Source organism: Ascaphus truei, chromosome 2, assembly GCF_040206685.1.
Source record: "Ascaphus truei isolate aAscTru1 chromosome 2, aAscTru1.hap1, whole genome shotgun sequence".
Taxonomy (NCBI): Eukaryota; Metazoa; Chordata; class Amphibia; order Anura; family Ascaphidae; genus Ascaphus; species Ascaphus truei.
This window is the reverse complement of record NC_134484.1, coordinates 202,112,629-202,139,782: the sequence shown is the minus strand read 5'-3', so window position 1 is coordinate 202,139,782 and position 27,154 is coordinate 202,112,629. Positions and strand designations below refer to the sequence as shown.

Here is a 27,154-nt window from a genome sequence, read left to right as displayed (position 1 = left end):
TTGATGAAGTCCTGAAAAACTGCCGGTGCATTGCATAACCCGAAGGGCATCACTAGATATTCGTAGTGTCCGCTACGGGTGTTGAAGGCAGTCTTCCATTCATCGCCCTCACGGATGCGGATGAGGTTGTATGCCCCACGAAGGTTGTATGCCCCAGTTTAGTAAAGAGGTTGGCCCCCTGAAGTCTATCAAAGAGTTCGGAGATGAGTGGGAAAGGATAACGATTCTTCACCGTGATATGGTTCAGACCCCGGTAATCAATACATGGTCTGAGAGTACCATCTTTCTTTTTGACAAAGAAGAATCCGGCCCCCGCAGGAGAATTGGAATGACGTATGAAGCCCCGCTTAAGATTCTCACGAATATATTCGTCCATAGCTTCTGTCTCGGGCAACGAGAGAGGGTAAGATTTGGCCTTAGGCAAGGTATAACCAGGTACCAGGTCAATCGGACAATCGTAGGAACGATGAGGGGGTAGAAGCTCAGACTGTGTCTTGCTAAAAACGTCCAAAAATTCCGCGTATGGAGAAGGTAACTCCCTCAGAGGACTGGATGTGTTGGCTAAAAGAAAGGATGGTTGCTTGGTAGACAAAGAAGGTTCCTCTGACCTTGACCTCCAGTTAATAGGGTTAGGAGAAACCCAATCGATGAGTGGATTATGCTTCTGTAACCAGGGCAAGCCAGGCGTAATAGGTGTTCCCAGGGCATGAATAACGTCAAAGCCCAGAGTCTCTTTGTGAGAATGAGTAGAAAGGGTGATAGGTCCGGTCTCTAAGGAGATATAAGCTGGGGTGAGAGGCCAATTATCAATCCCGACCAAGGCAACGGGAGAGTTCTTCCTGGAAAGCGGAATCTGATTTTGTTCAGAAAAGGTTTGATCTATGAAGTTCCCTCCTGCGCCGGAATTGATAAATGCTGCTGTGGAGGTGCGGAAAGTCGGGCCTGAAAGGGAGACGGGAATAGTCAATCTTTTGGGAAGTTCCCTTCTGGGAGGGGGACAAGGAGATTCAGCACCCAGAGAGCGCCCCTTCGTACTCACTGGGCTTAGTCGTTTCCCGGAGATGGTGGATGGTTACGAGTGCGCTGCTCAGAAGATCCGCAATGATGGCACGACTCTCCAGTAGAGCGAAGTTGTCGTAACGGTGCCCGAGGTTGCTGAACTCCAAGTTGCATCGGCTCTGGGGCCTCCAGCGCTGGCAGCGGGGAGAAGACGGGTCTCTGGGTAGTAGAGAACCTGGAAAAGGAAGCACGGAAAGGCGTAGACCGGGGATGCTGACGCTGAGCGCGGCGTACCTGAAGACGCTGATCCATACGAATGGCCAGGGAGATGAGGTCCTCCAGTAGTTCTGGCCTGGGTTAAGAAGCAAGTTCATCCTTCAGGGAATCCGATAGGCCTTTCCAGAAGACGGCGACTAAGGCCTCCTGACCCCAATGAGTCTCAGCTGCTATGGTTCTGAATTCCAAGGCGTATTGGCCCACAGGCCGACGTCCCTGTGTAAGCTCTAGCAGGGAATCAGAAGCAGTCTCTTGACGTGCGGGGGTATCAAAGACCTGTCGAAAGTCCCGTCTGAAGGCCGCGTAATCGCGGGTAATATCAGGGCGTAATTCCCAGATTGGAGAGGCCCATGCCAGTGCATTACCTTTGAGCAAACTATATACGTAGGCTACCTTTTTCCGGCCAGTAGCATACAGCTGCGGAGCCATCTCGAACTGGATCTCACACTGGTTGAGAAAGCCACGACAGGCGTGGGGATCCCCTGCGTAGGGCCTGGGAGCCGGAATCTTCGGAACTGAGAATGAAGTGGAAGATAAGTCAGGCTGCGCCGGAGGTGCAGCCGCAGGAGGTGCCTGTAGAGAACGGTCCTGTACCTGTTGGGAGAGGAGAGCCACTTGATCCGTTAAGGCCTGGATTTGTTGGTACATGGCCGTCATCATAGAGTCCACATCAGTCTGGTCTGCGTCTTGTGGGCTCGACATAATGTTACGCCGGTTCTGCCCGCAGACCAGACCCGTTCCTTTCACTGAGGTGAGGAACGTATAGAGGCACGCACCCGCAGCAAAGGGAGCGTGTCCGAAGTGTGGTGATTTGGCGTTGCCAGGCCAGGTGATGTTTAGCTAGCAATACTTGCCGGTACCGGTGTAGAAATGCCGTCGTCGTTGCCGTTAGCCAAGGTCAGGGATTGGAGAATTCCGGAAGGTCGTTGCCGTTAGCCAAGGTCAGGGATTGGAGAATTCCGGAAGGTCGTTGTCCAAGCAGGGGTCGAGAGCCAGAGGGAGACGTCCGCCAAGCCAAGTCGTAACCTGAGAGAATGAGAGAGAAAACGCCAGAGTAGTAATCCTAGTGGAAACTATGTCGAGCAATGAGTGATAGGAAGGACCGGCATTATAAAGTGTGGCTGACCAATCAGAGGTGAAGGCAGGCCTGGAGGACTGCGTGGAGCCATCCTGGATAGGTCCCCTTGATTGGCAGGCAGGTGAGGACTCTTGTTTTGACAGGAGATCCTATTACTGTGCTGGGGGCGGGTTTTCACTGCAAGAGCAGTGAATAAATTATCTTCACCCGGCGCGCGCTGTTCAGGCGCGCGCCCGGGCAACATGGCGGCCACGTGAGAGGATGCAGGGACCCGAGGACGCCGGGGAACCCCCAGAACCGCCGGAGGTGAGTGACGCTGGCGAGGGACGCGCGCCACGGCAGCGGGGGTAAATGCAGGAGCAGAGGAACCAGGGCGCGGACCCAGCGATCCCTGAATCCTCACAAACGCGTTGAGTGCCAGAAGAAACCGCAGACCACAGCAGTGTAACATTGATGATCACAGCACTGGTGCTTCCCTGAATCAGAATCCTGGTATTTAGACAAGAGGTGCGGAGGCCAGCTAATCGCAAGGTTACAGGGTTGAGGGACGCGCAAACACCTGTAGATGCGAGTGGGGGTGAACACTGAAGGCTGATAATCCCAGACGGCGTCTATTCCGGTCCCGATAACCATTGATGTGCCTGTTATTGTTTGATACTATGTGAGTGTATATATGCTTTTACTTACCTTCCTGATAAATTATCTATCAGTTTACGCTATTGGCGCTTTTTTATTCTTTCTTTCAAAAGGTTCTCACACACCCAGAGGTACTGGCTATATAATACCACCAACGGAAATTAAAATGCTCAAAAGAACAGATAGATTGTGAGTACGCAGTCTATAGGTTACACTGAAAGTCACTGATTTTTTTCAGACATATTGCACTATTTTGTGTTTTTATATTTTTTATTCACATATCTGCGCTCCCCACCGACTGGACAACACATGTCTGGCTACATTGCCATTTTAATTTCTTCACCCGTGTGATTATGCCACCGACTTTTGTTTGGTTTCAAACCCATTCATTCTATTTCCTGTCTCTGCGGGGAATATTCAGCATATATCTCCCTCCATACTCCTTTGAATTGTCTTCGCATTTAAGGTCCAGGTTTCAAATTTTTTTGTTGTAAATAATACAAGATTACAATAAATAAGAATACAATGAATAAACTAGCACACCCTATTGCAGAATAAAAAGACATTTCTGTCCCCTGAGGAACCTTTATGAAGCACCCATCCAGGAATCAAAATGTCAACTTCTATTGGGGCATAGTCATTAAACTGTGATAGTGATAATTGCATCTTACTGTATATTTGACTTGCTTTAAGATTTAGTCCTGCCCTTTTCAACACTGTTTTTATTTTTTTAAATGTCCAAAAGGTTAAAACTGAGCAGTTTATATTGTCATCACATCATTACGTGGTTTTTAGCATTGGTTTCAAAGAGGTGATGCAGGTACACAAAATCCTGCAAAGTGTTACACACCTGTAGCTTTGGTTGCTTTGAAACAAAGTTATTCACAGGCAGAGGGACAACAACAAAATATTCACAATAACGTATTTTTAGAGGCTGAATTGCATACTTTGACAACATCTGTAATACAATGGTATGTTATGTTGTTATGCCTCTCCCCCTTATACCTATTGGCTCTCTGGCAGAGACAAATTAGGCTAAGGACTAGAAATGTTTCAATCTCGCTCCCATTTAGAGTCCCGGGTGAAAAGAAGGTTTCTAACATTTCAAAGAAACCAAAAGGATGCTTTTATCGAGCATGATTACGTTTGTTTAAGGAAGCCAATTACAGTATTACGTTGGCGTTTTGATAAACGTAGAGGATTGTCTGCCACCTTTAATAGCAGAGGTGCTATCAGAGCTTTCTGGGGTTCTTACCCACTGCCGAACTAATCATGGGCACACCTTTCACATTGTTATCACTGCTTTCTTCCTGGTCGTGACGAGCCCTCCCCCTCTCTCCTTTCTTATTCCCTGACTGACTCTCATGAGTGTGTGACTCCTGGGTGACCCACAGAAGATAGCTCCTGTACAGCACAGCTAGCCTCCACCCACCTCTCTCTCACATACCGCTGGGACAGCGGCACTGCAAGGGACTGAGACAAACACACACAGGGTAAGACGACATTACCAAGCCCAGTTTGCTGAACGTAAACAATGCTTCCTTGTTACGTACACAGCTGAAAGAACTCGACGAGGCCCAGGAATGACTCCTTTTGCAGCTTCCTCATGTATTAGTATTATTATTGACTCAATTTAACCCTTTCTGTACACAGAGGCTTGCGATGCATTGCAGTGTAGGGGTTAAAGGAGTTCCTGAACTTGCATATATGTGAAATGTGACAGGAGGGTTGTATAATTTTTACCAGCAGCTGTATTTTATTACGAAGGAATAATAAGATATGAATGTTTTTCACCTTGGGAATTCCTATTTATTTTTAATATTTATGACATAACATTTTTAAACATAAAACAAATGTATACATCAAAGTGTGAAATATTCTGCAGCTTATATACATTGTAATCAAATGCAATATGACAGATGTCAGAAAGATTAAAGATCCTGCATAAGGGTTTGCAGTTTCTAAAACCTAATAAACAAGAAAAAGAATATTCCTCTCTGAGTTTTTTTTCTGTATCTAGGTATACTGTACAGTAATAATCGTGTGCTTGAAGTTTATAGCACGACAGCGTATACTGTTTCATACGCTCATAATATATATTTTCTCTAACTGTGCACGCAATGTCTTGTATATAATGTATACCTTGTTTATTTATGTAACTGTATTTGTAACCATGTATTATTTTGTTTAACTCTGTGCCCAGGACATACTTGAAAACGAGAGGTAACTCTCAATGTATTACTTCCTGGTAAAATATTTTATAAATAAATAAATAAGTATGCTGTACGTAGCAGAACAATGACTAAGCCTGTAGAATTTCAAATCAAAGTTTTGTGCCAGAGGCACAGAGATATATATATATATATATATATATATATATATATATATATATATATATATATATATATATATATATATATATATATATATATCTCTGTGCCTCCGGCACAAAACTTATTTTTTATATATATATATATATATATATATATATATATATATTATATATATTGTACTACTTGTTTAATATCATATGGAGCTTACATTGGGTCTTTAGACGGTGGGCTGGGTCCTGGTGGCAGAAAACTTTTGGGCCCTCTCTTTTCCCCTCCACCATCGAGCGCCCCTGTAGCAATTGACAGGCACGAACAGTGACATATCATGGTCCAGAATCCTTAGTGGCAGCGCTGGCATCGCACCATGAGGACCGCCAGGGGGGGATTTCAAAACGTTTAAAAAAAGTCCCCCAAATGGGGGCACATCAATGTTCCCCCTGTTACCCCCCACCCCGCAGTGCTTTGCGACGACTATAGCTCCATCCCTGTTTCAAATCACAAAGATCCCCACCCATACAGTAGGTACAGTACTGAAATATATCCCGTGTGAGCAGGTCGTGCATCTGTATTTTAAGCCTGGTTTATTACCATTTGACTATTTTAAAGCAGCAGTACCTCCAATGTAGAATACAGCATGTATTTTTCTCTCTTGAAAAATAACCATGTATGGTGGACTGAACCTTTGTTATTAAAAGAAGCCGCTGGGGAAATGTTTTGTCAAACTATTTAAAAAGCATGGAGAGTTTTCGCTAATAACTTAATGATAAATTTTAATCCACAGAACAGTTTGATAACCTAGAAATGGGTTCGCCAAAACAAATTTTATCTAGTAGGGAGTTCACAATGTAAAAAAGGTTGGGAACCACTGTCCCATTGAACTGTTTTGCTTGAGCTGTGCGAGTCACATCCTCTCTCTAGACTAATAACTAAAGCAGTGCTGGGTAAGGTTTGATAGGTAATCATGGTTGTCATATTTTCTTCAAATCAGCAAAAGCACAGGAGTCCCAAAGGGGTCACAAAAAGGTTCCCATATATATTGCACTCATTCCGTTATTTTACATAATAGGAGAGAGGACTCAGTGGTCCCAAAGTACAATACTAGAACAAAGTATTGGCAACACATCTCCCAATGTATTCCTAAAGCAAAACAAATGGTGTGTGCTGATCACGTGCATTTTAAGCGAAACTTCTTTGTCTTTTGTCACTGTTTTATCACAGAAATAGTATTTGTGATGGTGATGTTTTTAATTAAAAATCAAAACACAATTTCAGTGCCAAAACACAAAGAAGTTTGACTTAGAACGCGTTTTAGCTATTTGCACTTCTACATTTATAATAACTGCATTTTTGTGTGTGTCAGTGTGTCAATCAGTGTGTGTCAGTCAGTGTGACTGTGTGCAAGTCTGTGTCTGTCCTGTTGATGGTGTGCCGGGGCCTTCTGCACAGGCGCACTGAGCCTGAGCCAGCGCCGAGTAGGCCGAGACAGACACAGTGTTTTTGTGCGCGAGCGTGACTGCAACACGCGGTGGTGCACGTCTATTAGTACTGTGACGTCACTCGCATTATGGTTTTTCGTCACAATGCAAGGATTTTTTTCCCATGAAAATCCTGTAGGCGCCAGCAAAGAAGTTTCACTTCAAAAATAATAATATTTTATTAACATATATTACAATAATGTGAACTAATATACAATGTAGATATAAAATCTAAAATCTGAGGAGCAAGCATTTGTACTGCCTGAAATCAGTTAGCTGTTTCTTTTTGTGTTTCCTATATGTCTGGGTCACTAACCCTTTGAACAGATGATTGCAATACAAAACTATGTACAGACAGTGTGGCGGGTGATTTGGCAGAGATATATACCCTTAGGCTGAGATTATACTCACCGCATGCTCTCCCACGATGGAGCGCGCGCACCTGTCACATGCCTGTCGCTCCCCCGATTGTAAATTTTCTCCTAGCGATGTTTATGCCATGCAGAGGCGTGGTGGGGGCGTGGCCATTATATCACACGGCTGGTTCGCCATCATTGGCTGAACCGCAGCCTTGACATGGCTATCGCTCGCCCGCTGCACCAAACGACAAAAATCTTGTCTTTTGATAATGTGGTCCCGCCATCACGCTCCGTCATGCACACGCGAGCACTAGGGCTGGCCTCATAGGGAGTCTGTAATTTGTTTTTGCCGCACGTGCGCGTGTGCCAACACACGGACTATAAGCTCAGCCTTACACAGTTGAAAGGGAGACTGTATATATTTGATATAGGTATTGACACGTATCAATAGAGTCATATAGATACATTCCGTCGCTACTTTCTAGTGTCAATTTTGTATCTCGGCAATACTGCAAAACATACATAGACATTGTGGAGTGGAGCATCTACACATAGCTTGTGGATACACTGTCTCTACACAGATCCTACACCTACCACTGTGGATTTTATATCTACACTGTATATATTAGTTCACATTGTTGTAATATGTTAATAACATTATACTATTTTTTGCTTCTGAAGTACATTGGGAGCTGTGTCGCCAATACTAGGCGATCACTTTGTAAAATAAATGAGTGCAATATATATGGGAACATTTTTGTGGCCCCTTTGGGGACTCGTGATTTTGCTGCTTCATTTTCCCTTATGAACCTTCAGTGATTTATTACTATCAATTTACACTTGATTTTAAGGTTGGGAGGCAGGGCACTTTGTTTATTAATCTCTTCAAATCAATCAATGTTTTCCCATTTAGTCGATCTATAGTCCTTCAGCTCACTGGTAACAGCCTTTCAGGAGCTCTAACATCCCTCCAAGACCAAGTTTATTGTATATGTATGTTTCAAATTGATCTATTTCCCTTATTTCTAATCCCAGGCCTTTTATTTACTGTATTTCCTCCTCTCCCTTTGTTCTAGAAATCTGTTCCTTATCTTGCTACCCAATAAATAGACTTGCTCACCTGTGACCACAGAAGTAGAAGGAATGCCAGTAGTGCTGTGTGAAAGCATACAGTACAAGTGAGAGTATCCTAGTGAGTCATACAGTACAAGTGAGAGTATCCTAGTGAGTCATACAGTACAAGTGAGAGTATCCTAGTGAGTCATACAGTACAAGTGAGAGTATCCTAGTGAGTCATACAGTACAAGTGAGAGTATCCTAGTGAGTCATACAGTAAATTGGTGTCACATTTACTTACATTGTACTATGTCTTATACGTCCACATTAAACTCACTTGCTGAGACAGCCCCAGTGACATTGGGTTTGTGGATTTTTTTTAAACTTATCAAGAGCCCTTGTGAATAAGAATGAACATGAAAAAGTAAATAATTACAATACTAATACATTGCACAGAAAACTGACCTGGAGCCTGTATTCGGCATACACCAGACACGCCCTTTTTAAACATGAAAATACTGTATATAGTTTTTGTCATTTAATAGCATTTGCACTTTTTTTCTTAATGCTATTGCAACCATGTAGTATCCCAGTGTAACTACTGTTGTCATATCTAGAAACGCCCATCTCGGAAATTGTTTAAAAACAATATTGTAATACAGATGCAGTGGCCGTTATTCGAACACTTCACGCGTTGTATACCTCTGAATACCCATGTCATGGCGCGTGATTTCTTCCAACCGTACCGCCTTTAGATGCGAGTGCAGAAAATGGCATTTTAGTGTTCTGGTTTTTAAACGCCTGAAATTGACACAGTAGCACAGTATTGTACACATTACAATTCATTCATTCATTTCATTGCATTTAATTGCACACAATCCATGAAATTCAAACAAAGCAACCGCGATAAACATATGTGCCTGGTGTGATTGGACGCGTTAATGCCGCATGGAATACAGCAGAGCACACGAAAACGGTTCCGTGATTTGTTCGAATAACGGCCGCTGCATCTTGATGGCTATCACGAATGGCACACTGTGAGCACATGACTTTTGTTTGTGACAAGGGTTAATACATACAGCTATCCAGCTGGCTCACTTATCTCCCCAAAGGGTCCCTAAAATGAGTAATATCTCCCCTCAAGCTGTTAAAAAAATGATATATAATATCTCAGATGTCCGGGGCACTCGAAATATATAGATAATAAGGAAAGTAGAAAAATATGTATCATAATTCGGGTTCCAGTGAGATTTAAAATATATTGGGTGCAACCACATTTAGAACAGAAGGGGTGGGAATAGGGTGATGGATTTGTGTCATATACTGGAGAAGAGCTTTCTCAACAACTGCTAAGGCTACGGTCCCGCTCTGCGCTACACACGCGCCTGCGAGGCTGGCGGCGCGTGTAGCAGAGTTCCCTGGTCTGCAGGGGGAAAGACAGGGGAGCATGACGGGGGGCGGGGCCATGACATCACACTGCAGGTTCGCCTCATTGGCTGAACTACCGCTCCATCACTAGTATTGATCACAATTTTCCTGTCTGCTTGAAAAACTGGCTGCACAGCATGGCGGCCACCCCTTGCAGTGGGCCTGGCCCCATTGTGGGGTGGCTCTTGTCCCCGCAGCTCCCATGACAGCAGGACTTGGCCTAAGGCCGCGATTATACGTCACACGGGCCTGTCACTCGCGCGAAACATGCACTGAGGCTGGAGGCGATGGCGTGGCGGAGGCGTCACCAAGCCGGTTCGCCCTCATTGGCTGAACCGCTCATGCGACGCGGCTGTCGAGCGGAAAAAACGAATTCAATTGTATTTTCAAAAATCGCCGCTCTTCAGCACTTGCGCACACTATGGGTAGCCTACTTGAGGAACACATATCCGTACTTGCGGCGCGCGTACACGCGGCCGCTATAATCACGGCCTAGGGCTCGAGTTTCGTCCCTAGTGGGACTATCTATAAAGTGGCATTACAGTCTCCCTCTTTCTGCTGCCTATACCTTTCCTGATACAACCCAGCATCCTGTGGGATTTCCTTATTGATTTGTTACATTGTGTGCCTGCTTTCTCTGCCCCTAGAACCAAAGTGTACTAAAGGCAGTGGCATGTTTATTAAAGTAAATACCGGAGGTTGACACCATAAAAAAAATCAGACAAGTAAAATTATTATTTGTTTGAACATTTTTACGTTTATTAGTAACCAAATGCTTTAGAGTGTTGTTACGATATATGCCTAATGTCTTTTGTGATAAGTCTTTGCTGACTTTTTAAAAGCTAAAGAGAGTAAAGATGAAGACAAACTACCAGAGAAGGTTGGTATTACACGGAATCCTAAAAAAATAGAAACATTTTTTACACACAAATACAGTAGGTCAAAATATTACTTTAAGGGTGACCTTTCAAATGAAGCTAATAACATTGATCTAGGTGCCCATTGTCAGTGCAGATACTGCAGTCCTGTTTTATGAATAAAGCAATGTCTTGGAATGGTGAATATGAACAAATATTTGTTTTTTTAGGACCTCAAGATGGAGAAATTGAGTTCTGCCTGCACCCACTTTGCGCTTGATCTGTTCAAGAAGATAAATGAAAACAACCCAAAGGGAAATCTTTTTATCTCTCCTATCAGTATATCAGCTGCTTTGGCTATGATTTATCTGGGGACCAGAAGCAAAACTGCAGAGCAGATATCTAAGGTTAGTTAAAAAAAAAAAAAAAACCTTTCAAGGGAATGCTCTTTGACCGTCCAAATAAAAATAAAATACAGCGTGTGATATTTACAAAAGTATGATTGTGGTTAAAGATATGATGTTTTTCAATCTTATAGACTAGGATAATGTATGTATGTGTGTATATTTTACTTGTGTGCTAATCAGACGGCATTAGTGATTGTTCTTTAAACACAATACCGGTTTATTTTCAACCTGTGGGCAAGGAGGTTGAATGATGATCTTTTTCACTTGCTAAGTACAGTGCACAAACTGGGGCACAAGATTTTTTTGGGGGGGGCGCGGCGGTTACAGAGGCCCCACGCTCTTCAGCGTTGTAACTCACCTGAATTCAGCTGACTTCAGGCGAAGCGTCGCCATGGCAATGCCGCAGGGTCATTTGACACGATGTCCATCGCCATGGCAATGCAGCGTCAAATGACCTAGTTATAAATAAAACTAAGCCACAGTATAAAAGAAACCAGCGGCACAAGCCTCGACATTTGGTCTTGATATCAGGATAATTTAAATGCATTTTATATGATCGCAAGGACTTACTGTAATTGAGAAGTTTTTCATCTGAATTAACGCTGGGTGTATCACATCAACCTAAAATATTGACTGCAGTGTTTGTAATTGTCTCATGTATTCCACACATGTTGTCCATGTCTTGAGAAAAACATGACATTGTATGTGCTGTTTTTATTTGACAGCTAGAACTAAAACATAGGCAAGAGTTGGCCTACAGTATCTGAGTTACCATGGGCATAAATCCTTCAGTGTTGGAAGGGTTAATATGATTCCTTATCAGTGAAAGAAGGTACTGTGTGCACAGTGTTTACATTTTTCACCATGGCAGCTAATATGGGTGCAATGTATAAGGCAGACATACGTTAATTGTTTGAGTAATAAAAGTTACTCATGGACTTGCTGAACTTTGGACAACGTTTTTAAAAACACATGCACATTTTATCATACAGTAGGTAAAAAAGGCTAAAAGATTGATCTCTTTTGAAGATGCCATAAAATGAAGAGATAACATTAACAGATGATTTGTTATCTGCAAACATGCATATCTTCAGCAAATTCCAGACTAATGCATTTCTATTGCAGTATCTCAAAAAGCAAACACCAATCTTTCAAAAATGCACTTTATTTTGCATTAGCTGTTGAAGTGGACAAAAACGTTTACATTTTGGCTTACTCGCAGTATCCTTATAAACTTGAGAGAAATTTGACTCCCAATTAGGAACATGCTGAAGCGCAGAATAATTTCAAAATCATTATTATTGCAAACATAATATTTGCCATATTGTGAAAATACAAATCCATTTAGATAGTAAATCCCAGTGATTGGCAAATACCCTGAAAAACATTGTTTTCTCATGTAAAAAAGTTATGTACATTATATACTGTACATTTTGTTTGTAACAATCTGTTCAGCAGTTTGAGGAAAATTATGAAAAATGTGAGTATACCAACAAAGAAAATGTGTGAAAAAGTGTGGAATACAAATATACAATCAGAAAATTCCAAAACAGTGATCTACTGATAGCACACTTTATCTAAGGATTTGTAATCTAGTGATAAATTATTACTGTAATAAGACATGGCATGGATCTGTCTACCTGTGCATTGTTAAAATGTCTGAACATTAGCTCTTTGTGCCATGGGCACGTTATTTTATCTTGCTGGATGTGACAGAACGGCAGATCGCCGGTACCAAAATACAGCAGGTCAACGGTACTCTGAGTCTATCCGGACTCTGCCCACCAGGAAAGCGACATGGTGCTACCGACTGCGAGGGATTCCCGCTCAGGGAAAAAGGTGCCCAAAAACACACACTACTAATCCTAGCCTTACTTTGCCAGGATGGTAGTCACCACGCAGGACCACTAGGTCCGCTGAGTGTAGCAGCTGCTAGCTAATGGGGATTATGATATATTGCACCTGGCCCACGAGGAAGGTCTGATGCGGGCTATGACCCCTGATAGGCCAAGTGAGGAGAGTCCAAGCAGGGGAGCCCACAAAAGAGGGGGCGGAATTGATGAATGCCATGTGAATGGGAGAAGTGAATAGTGTGAATAGTCAAGAGGAAACTATGGGAAGAAGTACGGTTGTCATAAAGAACAAACCCATAGGTGGGGGAGGAATCCATGGAGAAATCCTGATCCAAAAACTGCTATTGATGCGGGGGAGAAGGACATTATGCCAGTCAGTGCTGGAACAGAGCGTATCCACCGCAGGTAGTGAAGCAATTCATCCGCTCTCGTTTGGCTTCGGGAAGGTGCATACTGGGCCCCGAGTGCAGAAAGGTCAGTTCAGACGACACCCGGAAGAGATTATTCTACTTCCCACTTACACCTGGGACTACTGGGGTGCAAGTGGGGTCCTCAGCATGACTGAAAGCGAGGGACAAGTATGTAACGTCCTTTTTGATAGTGGATCACAAGTATCCATCATTTTCAAGCCCTGGTACAATCGGTACCTAAAACACCTGCTGTTGAAACAACTGGGGGGCTTGGGTCATTTTGGGGCCTCAGTGACACCAGCTACCCTATCTATTGTATGTAGTGGTGAAGCATGAGTTTCCCAAGAAAGTAACTAGAGTAGAAGGACCATTGACAGTGGTGACCTTCATACACTATGCCCTGAAGTCCGCAGCAAGGAAGAGACTGGGGCTACAATTGGCACAAATGCCAATATTTTTGGACAACTAGGAAAACTGTGCCAGAACATTGGTGGAAATGATTATGGCCGGGAATTGACCATCCATCCCTTGTGTTTGAAGGCCTACCAGTGGATGGAGAAAAAATACAGGTCTCCGAGTGAGGGGCCTTGGGGCAGTTTACATTGGCAAGACCCCGCCCCGGTGCAAGTGCCCCCCAAGAGTGTACAAAGGATAACTGCAAAAGTGACACTTAAGAGAAACATAAAAGGATATCCTGGAGGACTACTAGTAAAGGCCGTAGTGCTGTCCATACAGAAAGGAAAAATAGACACACTAGGAGTAGAAGTAAGAAATGAGACTGCCCATGATGTGTGGATATGAAGAGGCACAGTGGTTGCACACCTGTATAGTGCCGAAGTGATGGACCCCGCAGGGACAAGAAAATCCCAGGGGAATAGATTGACCCCGGCTATGTTCAATTTTGGAGACGGTCTGCTAACTGTTCCTTTCCCTGTGTGTGCTGATTTTTTTTCTATATTGCTACTTTTTTTTTTTTTAATACATTAAAGAAGAAACTTGGTGAGACCAAAAGGAAAATGTAAGTCTTTTTTAATTGACTTTGAGTGCTGATCCAGTAGTTGTATGAATCTAGTGGTCTAGATGCAGGATCATAGCACCTCCATCTGAATTATAGTAGACAGGGTGAGTGCTGGTTCATTCTATTACACTATTTTGTGTTTTCAGCTCTTTTTGGTTTGATATTGTGCTCACAGGGCCGGCTGAGATTATCGCTCGGTGCAGGGGCATTTGCGGGTCTCCTGAACGGCACAGCATCTCCTCCTGAGATGATGCAGCGTCATGTCGTTACTGCGTCACATGACATTGTGGCGCCATTTTGTCATGGAACGCAACACTATATGATGTTGTGGCGCCATGATAACAGGACCCGTAGGAAGAGATCCCGCCAGACAAGGTAAGACACAGCTACAGAGGTCCCGCACTCTTCCCCAGGCAATCCATTTAATTCTTGTGGGGAAGAGCACGGGGCCTCTGTAACCGTCATCAAGCCAGCTCTGCACGCTCGCCTAAGTTGGAGAAAGTTTGAAATTGGAAGAACTCAAGAAACTGTTCTATAAGGGTTTGAGCAGCAGTATCAGTATATCATATTTTACACACATTTACTTTTGCATTGATTCTATTTTAAATCATTTTTTTTTATCACAAATTGTATGTACTTATTATTATTATTGTTATTATTATTATTATTATACTACTTCACAAATCAGTAAAAGTATTTTTTCTGACTTAAGTAACGGACACTGAGTGTATAATATATATTTAGAGGAGCATAGAGTTGTATATTGTGTTTTAAGCATTGTATCAATATAGTGGTTATATTATGTGCATAGTATAGTCAGGTTATACGCGTTATTAGTGTATACACCAGATGGCGCTATACACTGACAGAGTATAACCTAGCAGAGTACAAGTGGGGGGTTGGAGGGGGCGGTGAAATGGTGGAGGCTGGGAGCGAGGGACATGGTTAATGGGGGCAGCAAGGGACAAGTTGTGGGGGCACTGAGGTACAGGTGGTGGGGGTAGTGGCAATGTGCAAACCTTCTTGTGCTCAACTTGTTGATCAGTCAGCATTGAAGTAAAGCAGGCAGTTGCAGCACAGCAGCCTGGAGAACCCGCCCCTCCACACATCGGAGTAGAGGAGTGGCTATGATGTCCTCTCCTCTCCTTGTCCCTCCCTCTATCTGAGTTCAGTCAGCCAGCCCAGCCCTCTGCTCCGCGGCAAGTCTTCTTGGGGAGTAAGTCTGACAATGTAACTCTGGCTCGTGTTCCCGACCCTAAGCGATGACATCACATTGCGCATGTGCACTTCACTTCAGGGTTTTCAGTGTTACGATTTCCCGGTGTTTGAAATTTGATCCTGGTGTGGGATTACATTTCCAGGGAAATCGGAAAGTGGAATCACTGGATGGGACCCGCCCTAAGAGCAGTGCACCTACACAGGGTACACTCCCACCCACTCCTGGTAATCCCTGATTCACACAAAGAGTCAATCCCACTTCAAGGACCAGCATCCCTATCTACGCTGCTACTTGGGGATTACTGGGGATAATGGGGCCCAAGCCAAATTCAAATGCAAGGGTCACAGAATACCCAGTAAGCGCCCTAACCAATAAAACAACATACAATAAGTTACTAAAATCCATGTCAGATAACACCTAGTCACGACAATAGAACTATTAAACGGGGTTTAGTATGGAAAGGTACAGTACACTAAATATAACATACAATCAGCAACAGTAAATGAAAGGTGAGGTAGTAGAAGTTCCTATAACTCGCAGTATTTCAGTTACAGTCTGTGGTTAATATTCTGAAAGCCAGGGGTCATGTGTAAGATGATTTAGCCCAGATAGTGTCAACTCGGCCCTCTTTTCCAAGCACAACAAGTTCTGTTTCTTTTCTTTACTTTATTTTTGGAAAGTAGCATAAAATACAGTCACTTGTGAAGAGATGTTGATGTATGAATAGTGTCTCTCTGTGGGTGCCTTGGTAGTTAAGAGCAGGTGAAAAGATAATCCTACCATACAGGAGTATACAGCAGTGCTCACTCATCCAGAGGTAATGGTGGAAAAGGAAGTGAGGGGCAAGGGTCACACTAAAGGTTCAGTGAGACTGCACTAACTGTCAGCAAAAGACAGGGGGGGGGAAATGGGAAAGCCCAAAACTAGGAGGACTGGAGACGTTGCCAGAGCAACCAGGGGTATGACAGACTGGAAGGAAAAAGAGATACATAATGTATCCATTCCATCTGCACTGAGAGAGAACTGCAAGGAAAGTGACATCCTAGTGCAGCTAGCAGGGGGAACTGCCAAGGGAAGGGGGGCTGAAACAGAAAAGGCAGACGGGGTATTTCTGTTCCATGACAGTTAAAGACGGACTCCTTGGGTTGGACGCAGAGGCAAAGGTATTTGCTGCATGGCTCAGCGCTTCCAAGGGAGACAGCATAGCATCAAAATGTCTTTCCCCAATTGTGTGTAAATCTAAGGGCAGTGTGTGCTTCATTAAGGGATTCTGGCCCCATTAGAACCTATGGGCCAAAGCTGCACCAGTCAGGGAGCTTGCTAGTCGGAGAGGAAGCCAATCAGAACATGCCACGTCAGGGGGATGTCATAGCTCTGCCACCTGGCTGAGGCGCGACGTACAGCCGTCCAATGAAAAGGCCCTCATTTTTTTTTAAAAGCCCTCTCCCTGTTGCGCCTATGCAGGGTGAAAGGTAGGGGGGTCCGACCTGGACAAATTGCTGGCCGGGTCCCCCTGTGGAGGCCCCAGACACAGTAAGAAAAAGGTGATGTATAGTAGCGCTAATGGGAAATAGACAGTATACCCTACTTGGAGGCTGAGCCCTAGTGGTAGAAAAGGCAGCCTGATGATAAACTGATGGTACAATCAGAATAAACAGCATAAAACCGGCACCTAGTGAGTCCAAGTGATGGAATCCTGGATATCCAGTGGAAATAGTTCAAGTCCCAAGATGATCAACAGTCTCTAAATCTTTGGGTGATCAGATAGGACTTCATTCATGGGAAGTGGAACATGAAATGAAAAAAGAGATATTAAGTGCAACACAGCTAAAACAAATTATACAGACATAGATTTGCAAACTGGCTGACAATAGTGACAAGACAAATAGACACACCAAGACAGATAAACACAAAGCAAAGCTAATGATAAAAGTTAATTTAATAAAACTAAATGAATAAAATTGTTGGACAAAATTCTGGAACGCCGCTCCGGTCGGTTAAAACCTGAATAACACTCACAGGACGGCAGATGGTATATAGCAGTAAACTGGTGTGGACTGTTTTCCACGTGTAGAGGGTCCGCAGAGTGTCCTGGAAGCCGTGCGATCCTTCCGTGTCTCCTGGCTGGCAAAACCCGGAAATGGCGTCTCCGTCGTGTGCCGGAACCGGTATTGACGTCACCGGACGTGGCGTCAAGGCCTGGCAATCTCCAACGAAGCCAAATGAAACGGCAATCCGCGCCTCCTTGCCCCTCTATCACTAAGCCACAGCACTCAGCGCTTGTACTGCTTATCCACTAAAAGTGTCCAAAACACAGTAAAAATGGCCCTACGCGTTTCGTGTGTCTAAACACACTTCCTCAGGGGAACTTGCTGTGTTGCACTAAATATCTCTTTTTTCATTTCATGTTCCACTTCCCATGAATGAAGTCCTATCTGATCACCCAAAGATTTAGAGACTGTTGATCATCTTGGGACTTGAACTATTTTCCCAGACACAGTGGTACCAATGAGGGATAAAGAAGGCCCCACGTGGGATCTCTCCCTTCCCGCACCTGACCGCCACCATGGCCATTTCCTGCCCCCTCTATTCAGCTCCTAGAGTGGACTGTGAGAGCAGGGAGGCCATCAGTGGTCTGCTGAGGACTGTGGTAGCAGGCCAACCTGGATGACCTGCTCCTTTCTTCTGCGTGCCATCCCCCCTCCCCACATGCTGAGCAGAGCAGGGGAAGAACGAACACGATCATTGGTGGTGAGGAAAGGAGATGAGAGCCAGATGTGCCTGCTAGGGTGACCTGCTTGAGTTTACCGCCTCACACCCTTCCCACTCCTCTCTGCATGCCAAGCGGAGCATGAGGGAGAACGAGTGCCAGCGCAGAGGAGGGTGAGAATGGGCCAGGAGCAGGGGGTAAGGGGCACAGGGAGAAAGTATTGAGGTAATGGATGGTGGATGGGAAGCCCCCTCTGTCACACTGGATAAATTGGGTAGACAGATTTTTAAAGTGTGTACATGGTCAGCAAAAAATAAGAAAAAAATAGCATTTAAAAATGATTCATTGGTTACTCTATATTTTCAGTTTCTCTTATTTTTCTGAGTAACATCTTTTTGTGTCTAGACTCTGCATTTTGATGATGTTGAAGACCTTCACCCAAGTTTTCAAACTTTAAATTCTCAAATTAACAAGAAAGGAGCGTCATCCTATGTTTTGAATCTGGCTAATCGGCTCTTTGGAGAAAAGACCTTCAACTTTCTTCCGGTAAGTCCATGCAAGCTTTCTCTACAGAAACTCAGGATGTCCTTTAAGTTGTGTGAATGTCATGAAATTTGCCCCGGAATATTTTCACTGCAATTTTTTTTAAGATTCACATGGCTCTGCCATTTGTGAAAATAGTATTAGGTACAAAATGTTACAGCTAAATTCTGCAACTTTTGCCCGAATTTCACAACAAATTACAGTTGATAAAGGGTCATGTGAGCTGATGTAATTTGCTTCTGTATTGATGTTGGGTGGAGTAGAAAGCAGGAGAGTGTAGGAGAGCGAGTCAGGGAGGGTTATTCATGAAACTGTAATACAGTAGTGCCGATCGGTGCATTATTGCACAGAAACTCCCATTGAACCCAGTAGATTATGAGAGAGAGAGTGTGGCCAAGGGTAAGAGAGACTGATAGAAGAAAAAAATGAACGCAACAAAAATGTTTACAAAAAGTTAAATAGTAGTACAGCATAGTAGTATAGTTCTTTAGTTTTGTGATAGTTATTATAGTTAGCTAGTTTATTGAATTGTTGTGTCTTAGCACCATTTAGTACAGTATGGCCCTTGATATATTAAAGTGTGATCAAGAGATTAGAATTTTTGGGGGTTATTTACTAAAGTCTTCTGGCTGAAAACTGGGTCAAAAACCAGTGCAAAAGAATTGTACCAGATTTATCTAAAGAAAAAAAACATTTGCTTATAATGTTGTACCTTTTCTTTAATTATCTATAGTGTTGATTTTTGCTCTAGTTTCTACTCCCCCCCCCCTGCAGCTGGGAATCTTTATAGTAATTAAAGCTCTACAGAATGTGGCTTTAGCAGTCACTGAACTTACTTGCAAACTTCTACAAATAACATACTGTGGAATTGCAGCCAACAACCAAGGGCCCTTGGTCCTGGGAAGTCCATTGTAATTACTAGAAGCACTTGGAATGACACAGTTGGTTCCAGTTGATCAAGTGGTCCTACTTTGCAGACCACCTGTTGTATGAACTTATCACAGCACTGATGCATTGGAAGGCAAAGTCCAAACAGACTATTTTAGAGAGAGCCTTCGCAGAACTGGGTTGGTTCACATTGCAGACACTTGTGCAGCAGCTGTTCTGATTAAATGGTGAGGGCTGCACATGTCAGGAGAGAGTGAAGGCAGGGACAACTTTGTGATACCGTAGCTGTATACACATTACAAATGTTGTCTGTAACCCTCCTTGCCCGGCTCTTAAGGAGTTTGGCTGCGCACAGTCTCTCATACCATGTCAGGGTGCTGGATTCACACCGGTTGTACATAGATATGCTGATGGAATAATGATGGGCACCAGGAACTTTTATAGAACAAACAGGAGCTTTATTAACAGCCATTGATAATGCTCTTCACATCAAGACATTTGCCCTTCCACACACATTGGCATGCAAACAATCGTGTTTGTACTTAGGGCCTCATGCAGAGAGCAGCGCTAACAGGAAAAGCGGCATTTTTTGCCGAAATCTGCCTTTAGAAAGGCAGGTAATGGCGAGTTTTGAAAGAAGCGCCATTTTTTTTTTTTATTTGCAAATCTCGCCGCGCGGCTGGCGAGAACCTAAATCTCTCCAGTGTTGAAAATGGCCGTATTCAGAGAGGCGCGAACGCCATCTAACGGCTGTTCGCGCCAAAAAAATGGCGCGATTTTCAACATTTTGCTTCGCCAACAAAAGTTGGCAAGAAGCTGGAGCTCGGCGGCCGGTGGGGGAGAAAAAAAAAAACGCGATTTTTTTACAACACGTTTCAACAGCGCTCATATCGCCGGTTGAAACTCTCCATATGCAGACAGGATTTTAAATGCAGTTTTATGACCTTTCTGCATATGGAGATTAAATCACGCCAAAAAAGGTACTATTTTTTACTTTCTCCAATTAATTCCACCGCTGCTCTCAGCATGAGGCCCTTAGTCCTGCTTCCCAAGGTAACTCTCACTCTTCTTACGTTAGACAGGTACATAGGCTTGTTTAATTTGGCATTAGTTAGCTTGTCCCTTTTCTATAGAGCATCTGTAATGCTCCACATTAACTGGGCCCTTTTGGGGTCTGAACAAGCCCCTCTTCTATCGGGATCAGTATCCCAGAACTGTATACTGAATACATCTTCTAGGCATACAGAGTTGGAAGCGAACCTGCTGATCCCACTGTGCCCCAGAGCTACTGCGTGGGGAACCCCTCTTTGGCATAGTCTTCCTCTTCTTGAGCTATCGGAGGCCATTACTATAAACGCTAACTGGATAGGGCACTTTCCCTAATTATAAAACAACAAACGGGGACACGACAATCACAGTATACTTATCTATACACAGAAACATATTTACATAACTAACTATGAGGAACCCGAGTTCTAGAACCTTCATTGGGCTATATATACCCCGATGGTGACACAGGTCACCAGACAAAGTGGGCGTGGCTTCTTTTCTGGCAAGTCACTCTGTGCCTTGGGATGGGAGCCCACACAGTTAACACCTTATAGGCCGTTAACCCCTTAACTGGAATAGTAGTCCCACAGGTTGGCTATATGTCCTTGGGAATTTGCCAAACGCATATTTGCCGTGTTGGATATGTGCTGTGAATAGATGGATAACATCCTGTAGGCGAAGAGGCAAAAGGTTTGTGTACAGTTTACTTTCCATTCATTTGTAGTACAAAGCAGCATTTACCTACAGCTCAAGGTGGAAATGGGCACATTTCAAATAATTTCCAGTGATCACTGATAAGTCCAGTTTAGCACCAAGGAATTGTTGGTGCTCAATGCTTAGGTCTGCTTGTTACTTAAAGGAAATACATTAAAGTATTAGTCCTAAAATACATTTTTCGGAGCTCTTGACATTTAAAAAACTAAAGTAAAAAACTCCAAAATGGGCATCTATAAAAATGTATTCATTTTGACTTATTAGTACAGACGTATGAAAATAAGAAGGAAAAAGCATGGGTGTTTCTGAAATGCTGCACATAAAGGTCCATACACAGTGATATGCCCTAAGTCACCTTCTGGTGCTGAAAGTCACCTTACAGCCCAATCAAATGAATGGTGTCTTCCACCGCCAGATGGTGGCTTACTAAATACAGTATGTTACAACAGTGAATACAAGAATATATTGTATTGCTTGCAGAATATAAAATATTATTATTTTCATTATGGCTGTATTGCTAGTGGCATCTGTAGATCACTACAAGATGCACTTAAGAGAATACATATTCTAAGCAATGTGTATTATTGATATTTTTCAAGGAATTTTTAGCTTCCATTCAAAAATTATACAACGCAGACTTGGGAACTGTTGACTTCCTAACCGCCGTGGAAGAATCCCGAAAGGAAATCAACCAATGGGTTGCAGAACAGACGAAAGGTAATATTTAGCATTGCTATTTAATACAGGACACTATACAGAACTCAACAAAAGAACATTTGTAGTACTTATGTTTTTAAGTTGCAGTCAAACTACTGAGTTTTACTGTAGTGGGACATGCACAACCCACCCGTGGCAAAAGTGGGCATTATTTTGAATCAGGCGTGCCCAACCAGAGAGCTATCACAATATTTCACCAGCTGAAGTGCACCACAGGTTACAATAACGTTGGCTATATTTGTATGTGGAAGCTGCATAAAGTGACATGAAAACACAAAGCGTTTGGTGTGCATTAAAGGCTTGTCATCCATGACAGGTTTCTGGTGGGAGAGAATTTGTCTCAGGAGCTTAAGTGAAAGTGTATCTTCCTAATGCATGTGGATGACGCCCTCATTTACTCCTGTCTGGGAACCCATTTTCTTCATCTAGACGTTTGTTTATAACGGTTTGCCCGTCTTAAACTGCTAAAACAGTTATTGAATCTTATTATTCTAGCTTAACTATGAGCAAAGCATGTAATGAATTGAGGACAATTTATCATAATGCTAGGTGTCTTGGCTGCATACTGTCAGTGTACCCCGTTAAAAACCGTTGACAGTACATTCACTTAGTTAGGTCAAAAGGCTTAGACCCACAAAAAGCTGCTAAGCTTTAGCATTCATATAAGAGAAAAGGCATGCTAAAGCTTAGCACCCTTTTGTGGATCTGGGCCAAAATCTACTTTATTTAGCGTCCCAGACAACTTTCACTAATTTGGAGCTGGTTTCACTAATGTTTAACATCTGCAATCTAATAGACTTTAGTTATGTTTCACTGATCTCCAAAAAGTTTTTAGTAGTCCAGAATTCCCATATTTCACCGAGTTTAGTCCTTGCAAGTTGATATCTATACCCAAGGCTGCCGAAAGCAGTGGGTAGAGCCGGAACAACCATCCCGGACCTGGTAGCTGCGAGGGTACTAGCCAGTGCTGGAAGTTGAGCCTGGCCAGGGGTCAGGCCCAACTTCTGCAATCTGCTGCTGGGCCTCTGATTGCCGCCAGGCCCCAGTTCTCCCCAGCTGCTGCGGGCCCCTCTCACTTGCCGGCCTCCCTCTACCGCCGGTGCACACAGCTGGGCCCCCCTGAAAGTCTGACTCAACTTCTGCACGCGGACCAGGGAGGCACCAGTGGTCTGAGACTACCCCCAATGTGTGTGTGTGTGTGTGTGTGTATGTGTGTGTGGAGGGGGTATTATTGTGTGTGTATTGGGTGGAGTCATTATTGTTGGGGTTATTGTGTGTGTGTGTGTATATGTGAGTGTGTTGGGAGGAAATTGTGTGTGGCCAGGGGTGAATTGAGTGATTGGGGGGTCATTGAGTGATATCTGAGCGGGGGTGGGGAAGTGTGAGAATAGAGGGAGTGTAAGAGAGGGGGGAGTTGGAGGAGGGAGACAGGGGAGGTGAGAGACTTAGGGGGGAAAGAAAAACACAGTGAGAGTCAGGTGTGAAAGAGGGGGGACTCGCAAGGCCGCCGACATGGGGGGCCCCGGGAAAGCTGTCAGCAGCCCTTTACATACATGACATTAACATAAATGTGGGTTTTATTGTCAAAGCCTATCAGCTGCAGAAGCAGGAAATATATTTTCCACCAGTTTTTCAGCTGGAAGGCTTTGATAAATAATTCTCACTGCCACTTCTAATGAACTGATTTATATAAAATCTGAAAAAGCTAAAATACGAACATTCGGGAGTTACATTGGATGAGGGGTCCTTGTGAACTGTAACAGTCTCCCCTCTTTCAATCTTCATTGTTTTGCAAATCAACAAAGAAGGAGCCTGAGTGGCTGATAGTAGGAAAGTAAACAGAAATAATGAATGTATTGTTGAACATTGCTGCTTCATCCCACATTTAACAACAACATGTTTCTTCTAGGTAAAATTCCTGATCTATTGTCTAAGGGGATAGTAGACGGCACCACCAAACTCGTGCTAGTAAATGCCATATACTTTAAAGGGGACTGGGCTGAGAAATTTAATGCAGAACAAACCACAGAAATGCCATTCCGATTAAATAAGGTAAAATGTCATATCACTGTTGCTGAGAATTACAGACAACATTCTTGGGGTCTTTTAACAAATGTATCTGTGTGTTGCATTTTGCACAGAATGAACAAAAAACAGTAAAAATGATGTATCAAAAGAAAAAGTTTCCCTTCGCCTTCATCCAAGAAATCAGATGTAGTATCCTGGAGCTTCCATACGCTGGACATGAACTCAGTATGATCATCATGCTGCCAGATAATATTAATGATGACACCACTGGGCTACAGCAGGTGACTAGATTACCACATTTTAATTACAAGATTGTCTGTTATCATTCCTTGTTTAGCTAATACCTTTGGTCTATTATACCCTGTATACTTTTGTATGAGCGACAGGCTGTATAACTATGTAAACAGTAGTACCCAACCGTTTTTTGTTTTTTCTTGTGTGCCCCCTGCTAGAAAGTCTTTGTTTGAAGCCCTAATTAATTAATCTTACTGCCTACTCATCAGACTATTGCTAACAAACCTGTTTGACTGATCCAAGGCAGTAAAGTGTCCTAAGCTTGTAGGGGTTACACATGCTTAATAAGGCCTGAAACTGTACCTTGCTCTGTGCAGACAGCATGGGTGGTATAGCTGTCACTTGCTGTGGGAGCTTCCAAAGTCCTGCCCCACAATGCCTTGCCATTGTGGATGCAAAGCATTGTGGAGAGCAACTTTGGAAACTACTGTTGTAATTGACAGCTATACAACCCACTGCCTGGGGTCCACCACTACATATTTTTGGGGGTACCCCTTGGATACACCTCATGAACCCCTATGGGTTCCCAAACCACCTGTTGAGAACCAAAGACGTAAAGCCTATAGAAGATGACCGTTTTAACTGGCACCTAGTTAAAACTAACCATATTAATAATTTAATAAAAAGCCTTAGTGTATATATGAATACAATAAAAAAGACAGAAAAGCCCAATGCTACATCCAATATGACAAAAACAATACACAGAGAAATACTTATATATTCTCTTGAAAAGGGGCCATTTAGTTAAACCCTTTGGCCAAAGCGTTATAAGCCTGCAAACCACATCAAGGCATGGCCATTAGTAGGTCCTAACACTACCTGATTAAAATTCTCATTTACCTCTATTTGGAGGGAGAATGACAACATTGGAGCTGTCCAAACCCAGTAAAATGAAAAAGACCTGCTAACTTTGAAAGTGGGGACGGGCGAGCTTAAACCCTTGGGGGGGAGGGGGCACTAACCTCCAAACAGCTGAGACCAGCTGGAAACAAAAGTTTGAGCTTGCTGGGATTTTGTGTGTATTATAGATGAATAATAAGATACCGACTAACAGTAAAACAAAAGACAGAAAAACATTGCTGTGCTATCTTAATGAATGTACTCACTACATTTGGATGACATAAGTGCTTTGCATAGGGAAAATTCTAATCGAATCTTTATAATTAAGTGAGTATCAATCCAACTTGGCCTTTTACCTAATAATATGTTTGTTTTTGTTTAGAAACAGTACTTTATTAATAATATTTCAGACTATACGTGTACGGTGTTTTGTTGACTGTTGTAGGCCTTTATGAAAACTTAAGCCTACTGTTGCTTCCCATCCATGTAACTAGCCTGCCTTCCCTTTTAACCATAGCTTGAAAAGGAGATGACCAAGGAAAAGATTCAGGAATGGACAGAAAACATGAGCTCCATTGATGTGCATGTGCATCTGCCCAAGTTTAAACTGGAAGACAGCTACAAACTCAAGTCAGAATTGGCTGCTCTGGGAGCGGTAGACATCTTTGACAGTGGCAGTGCAGACTTATCTGGGATGTCAGGAACACGCAGCCTGTTTTTATCCGAAGTTGTCCACAAGTCTTTTGTGGAGGTGAATGAAGAAGGCACTGAAGCAGCTGCTGCAACTGCTGGTATTGCAATGTTCTGCATGCTGATGGAAGAGGAATTCAATGCTGATCACCCTTTTCTATTCTTCATTCGCCACAATGCAACAAAAAGCATACTTTTCCTTGGCAGATATTCCTCTCCTTAGAAGAGGAGGCTGAGTAATGTCAAAATTGTCTAACTACTCTGTGCCACATTAAATATGTGAGAAAATACATTTTTTTTCTTTGAAAACAAAGTATCCACTTTTACAGGACCAATGTGACTTCTAAAATTCTGCATTAAACTAATAAACACAACTCATTATTTCACTGATATTTCAATTGCTTCTCATTTGTGTCATAAATAGTAAGATTTCTGTGTACCCTTTAGGCTACAGTTTGTTGCAATATATGCACAATTTTTCTAAATTAAACTGTCTTTTTCAGGATTAGATACGTTCTAATTAAAACAAATAATAATTACAAAGGACAATCTGCTGTACTTATGTTTTGTCAAAGAGAACGAACATTGTGATAAAGAGTCTCCATTCCTCCAATCCCATTACGGGGGCCAAGCCCCTAGATTATACTTAAAGCAATCCTTTATTTGATAAGTTACGGTTTTATTTTTACCAAGGACTCTGAATGAGCTGCATGTCAAACAATTGTTTCATCTACCCTTACCCCATTATGGGAGAAAAGAGTGGTTGTCCCGGCTCTTCCCCTCCCCCCTGGGTCCAACTACAATTTTACGCCCACCTGCAATTTTTTTAAAGGCCCCCTTTGTGTTTTTAAAGGCCCCCACAATAATGTGTTACGCTTTGAAATATAATGTAACATATCAGCTACAGCATTTCATAGACTGCAGCACAAAGTTAGAAAGCAGCCATTTCGTTAGGCACATAATCAGGATATGTACAGATTTATAACAGTTCACCAAATGATTGCCATCTTTGGTAAGAATGTAGAATTCTACTGTACATTGTCACATGTTTTACATATACAAATAAAGAAAAAAACAAGGGAAGTAGTATCGCTGCTTTAAAAACATCACTACCATTGGCTTATTTTGGTCTTCGACGGGATGAGAAAAAGGAGGAGATGAACGTGTTTTTACTACAGAATATTTGGAATTTCTATTTCATTGTGGCTGGAGAATCTTGAGACACTAATTTGTGCTATCTACTGTAGGTCCTTATGAAAGTAAAGGGGATGAAAAA

General features: G+C 43.0%; 1 protein-coding gene across 1 annotated transcript; it reads left to right on the top strand.

Annotated features, from left to right (window-relative positions):
* The first annotated feature begins 4,307 nt into the window (after nucleotides 1-4,307).
* On the top strand, nucleotides 4,308-26,270 carry LOC142487110 (leukocyte elastase inhibitor-like). The gene is made up of 7 exons (XM_075585831.1): nucleotides 4,308-4,482; nucleotides 10,728-10,904; nucleotides 18,520-18,660; nucleotides 21,909-22,026; nucleotides 23,936-24,078; nucleotides 24,168-24,335; nucleotides 25,706-26,270. The coding sequence occupies exons 2-7, from the start codon at nucleotides 10,737-10,739 to the stop codon at nucleotides 26,099-26,101; spliced, it is 1,134 nt and encodes a 377-aa protein (XP_075441946.1). The 5' UTR covers nucleotides 4,308-4,482; nucleotides 10,728-10,736; the 3' UTR covers nucleotides 26,102-26,270.
* The last annotated feature ends 884 nt before the right edge of the window (nucleotides 26,271-27,154 follow it).

Bases quoted from the DNA above. Each gene is read 5' to 3' on its own strand.
- LOC142487110 (XM_075585831.1), top strand. From the start codon at position 10,737: ATGGAGAAATTGAGTTCTGCCTGCACCCACTTTGCGCTTGATCTGTTC. The intron at 18,661-21,908 runs GTAAGTCCATGC...ATATTTTTCAAG, and splicing joins AGACCTTCAACTTTCTTCCG to GAATTTTTAGCTTCCATTCA. The intron at 24,079-24,167 runs GTAAAATGTCAT...CATTTTGCACAG, and splicing joins TGCCATTCCGATTAAATAAG to AATGAACAAAAAACAGTAAA.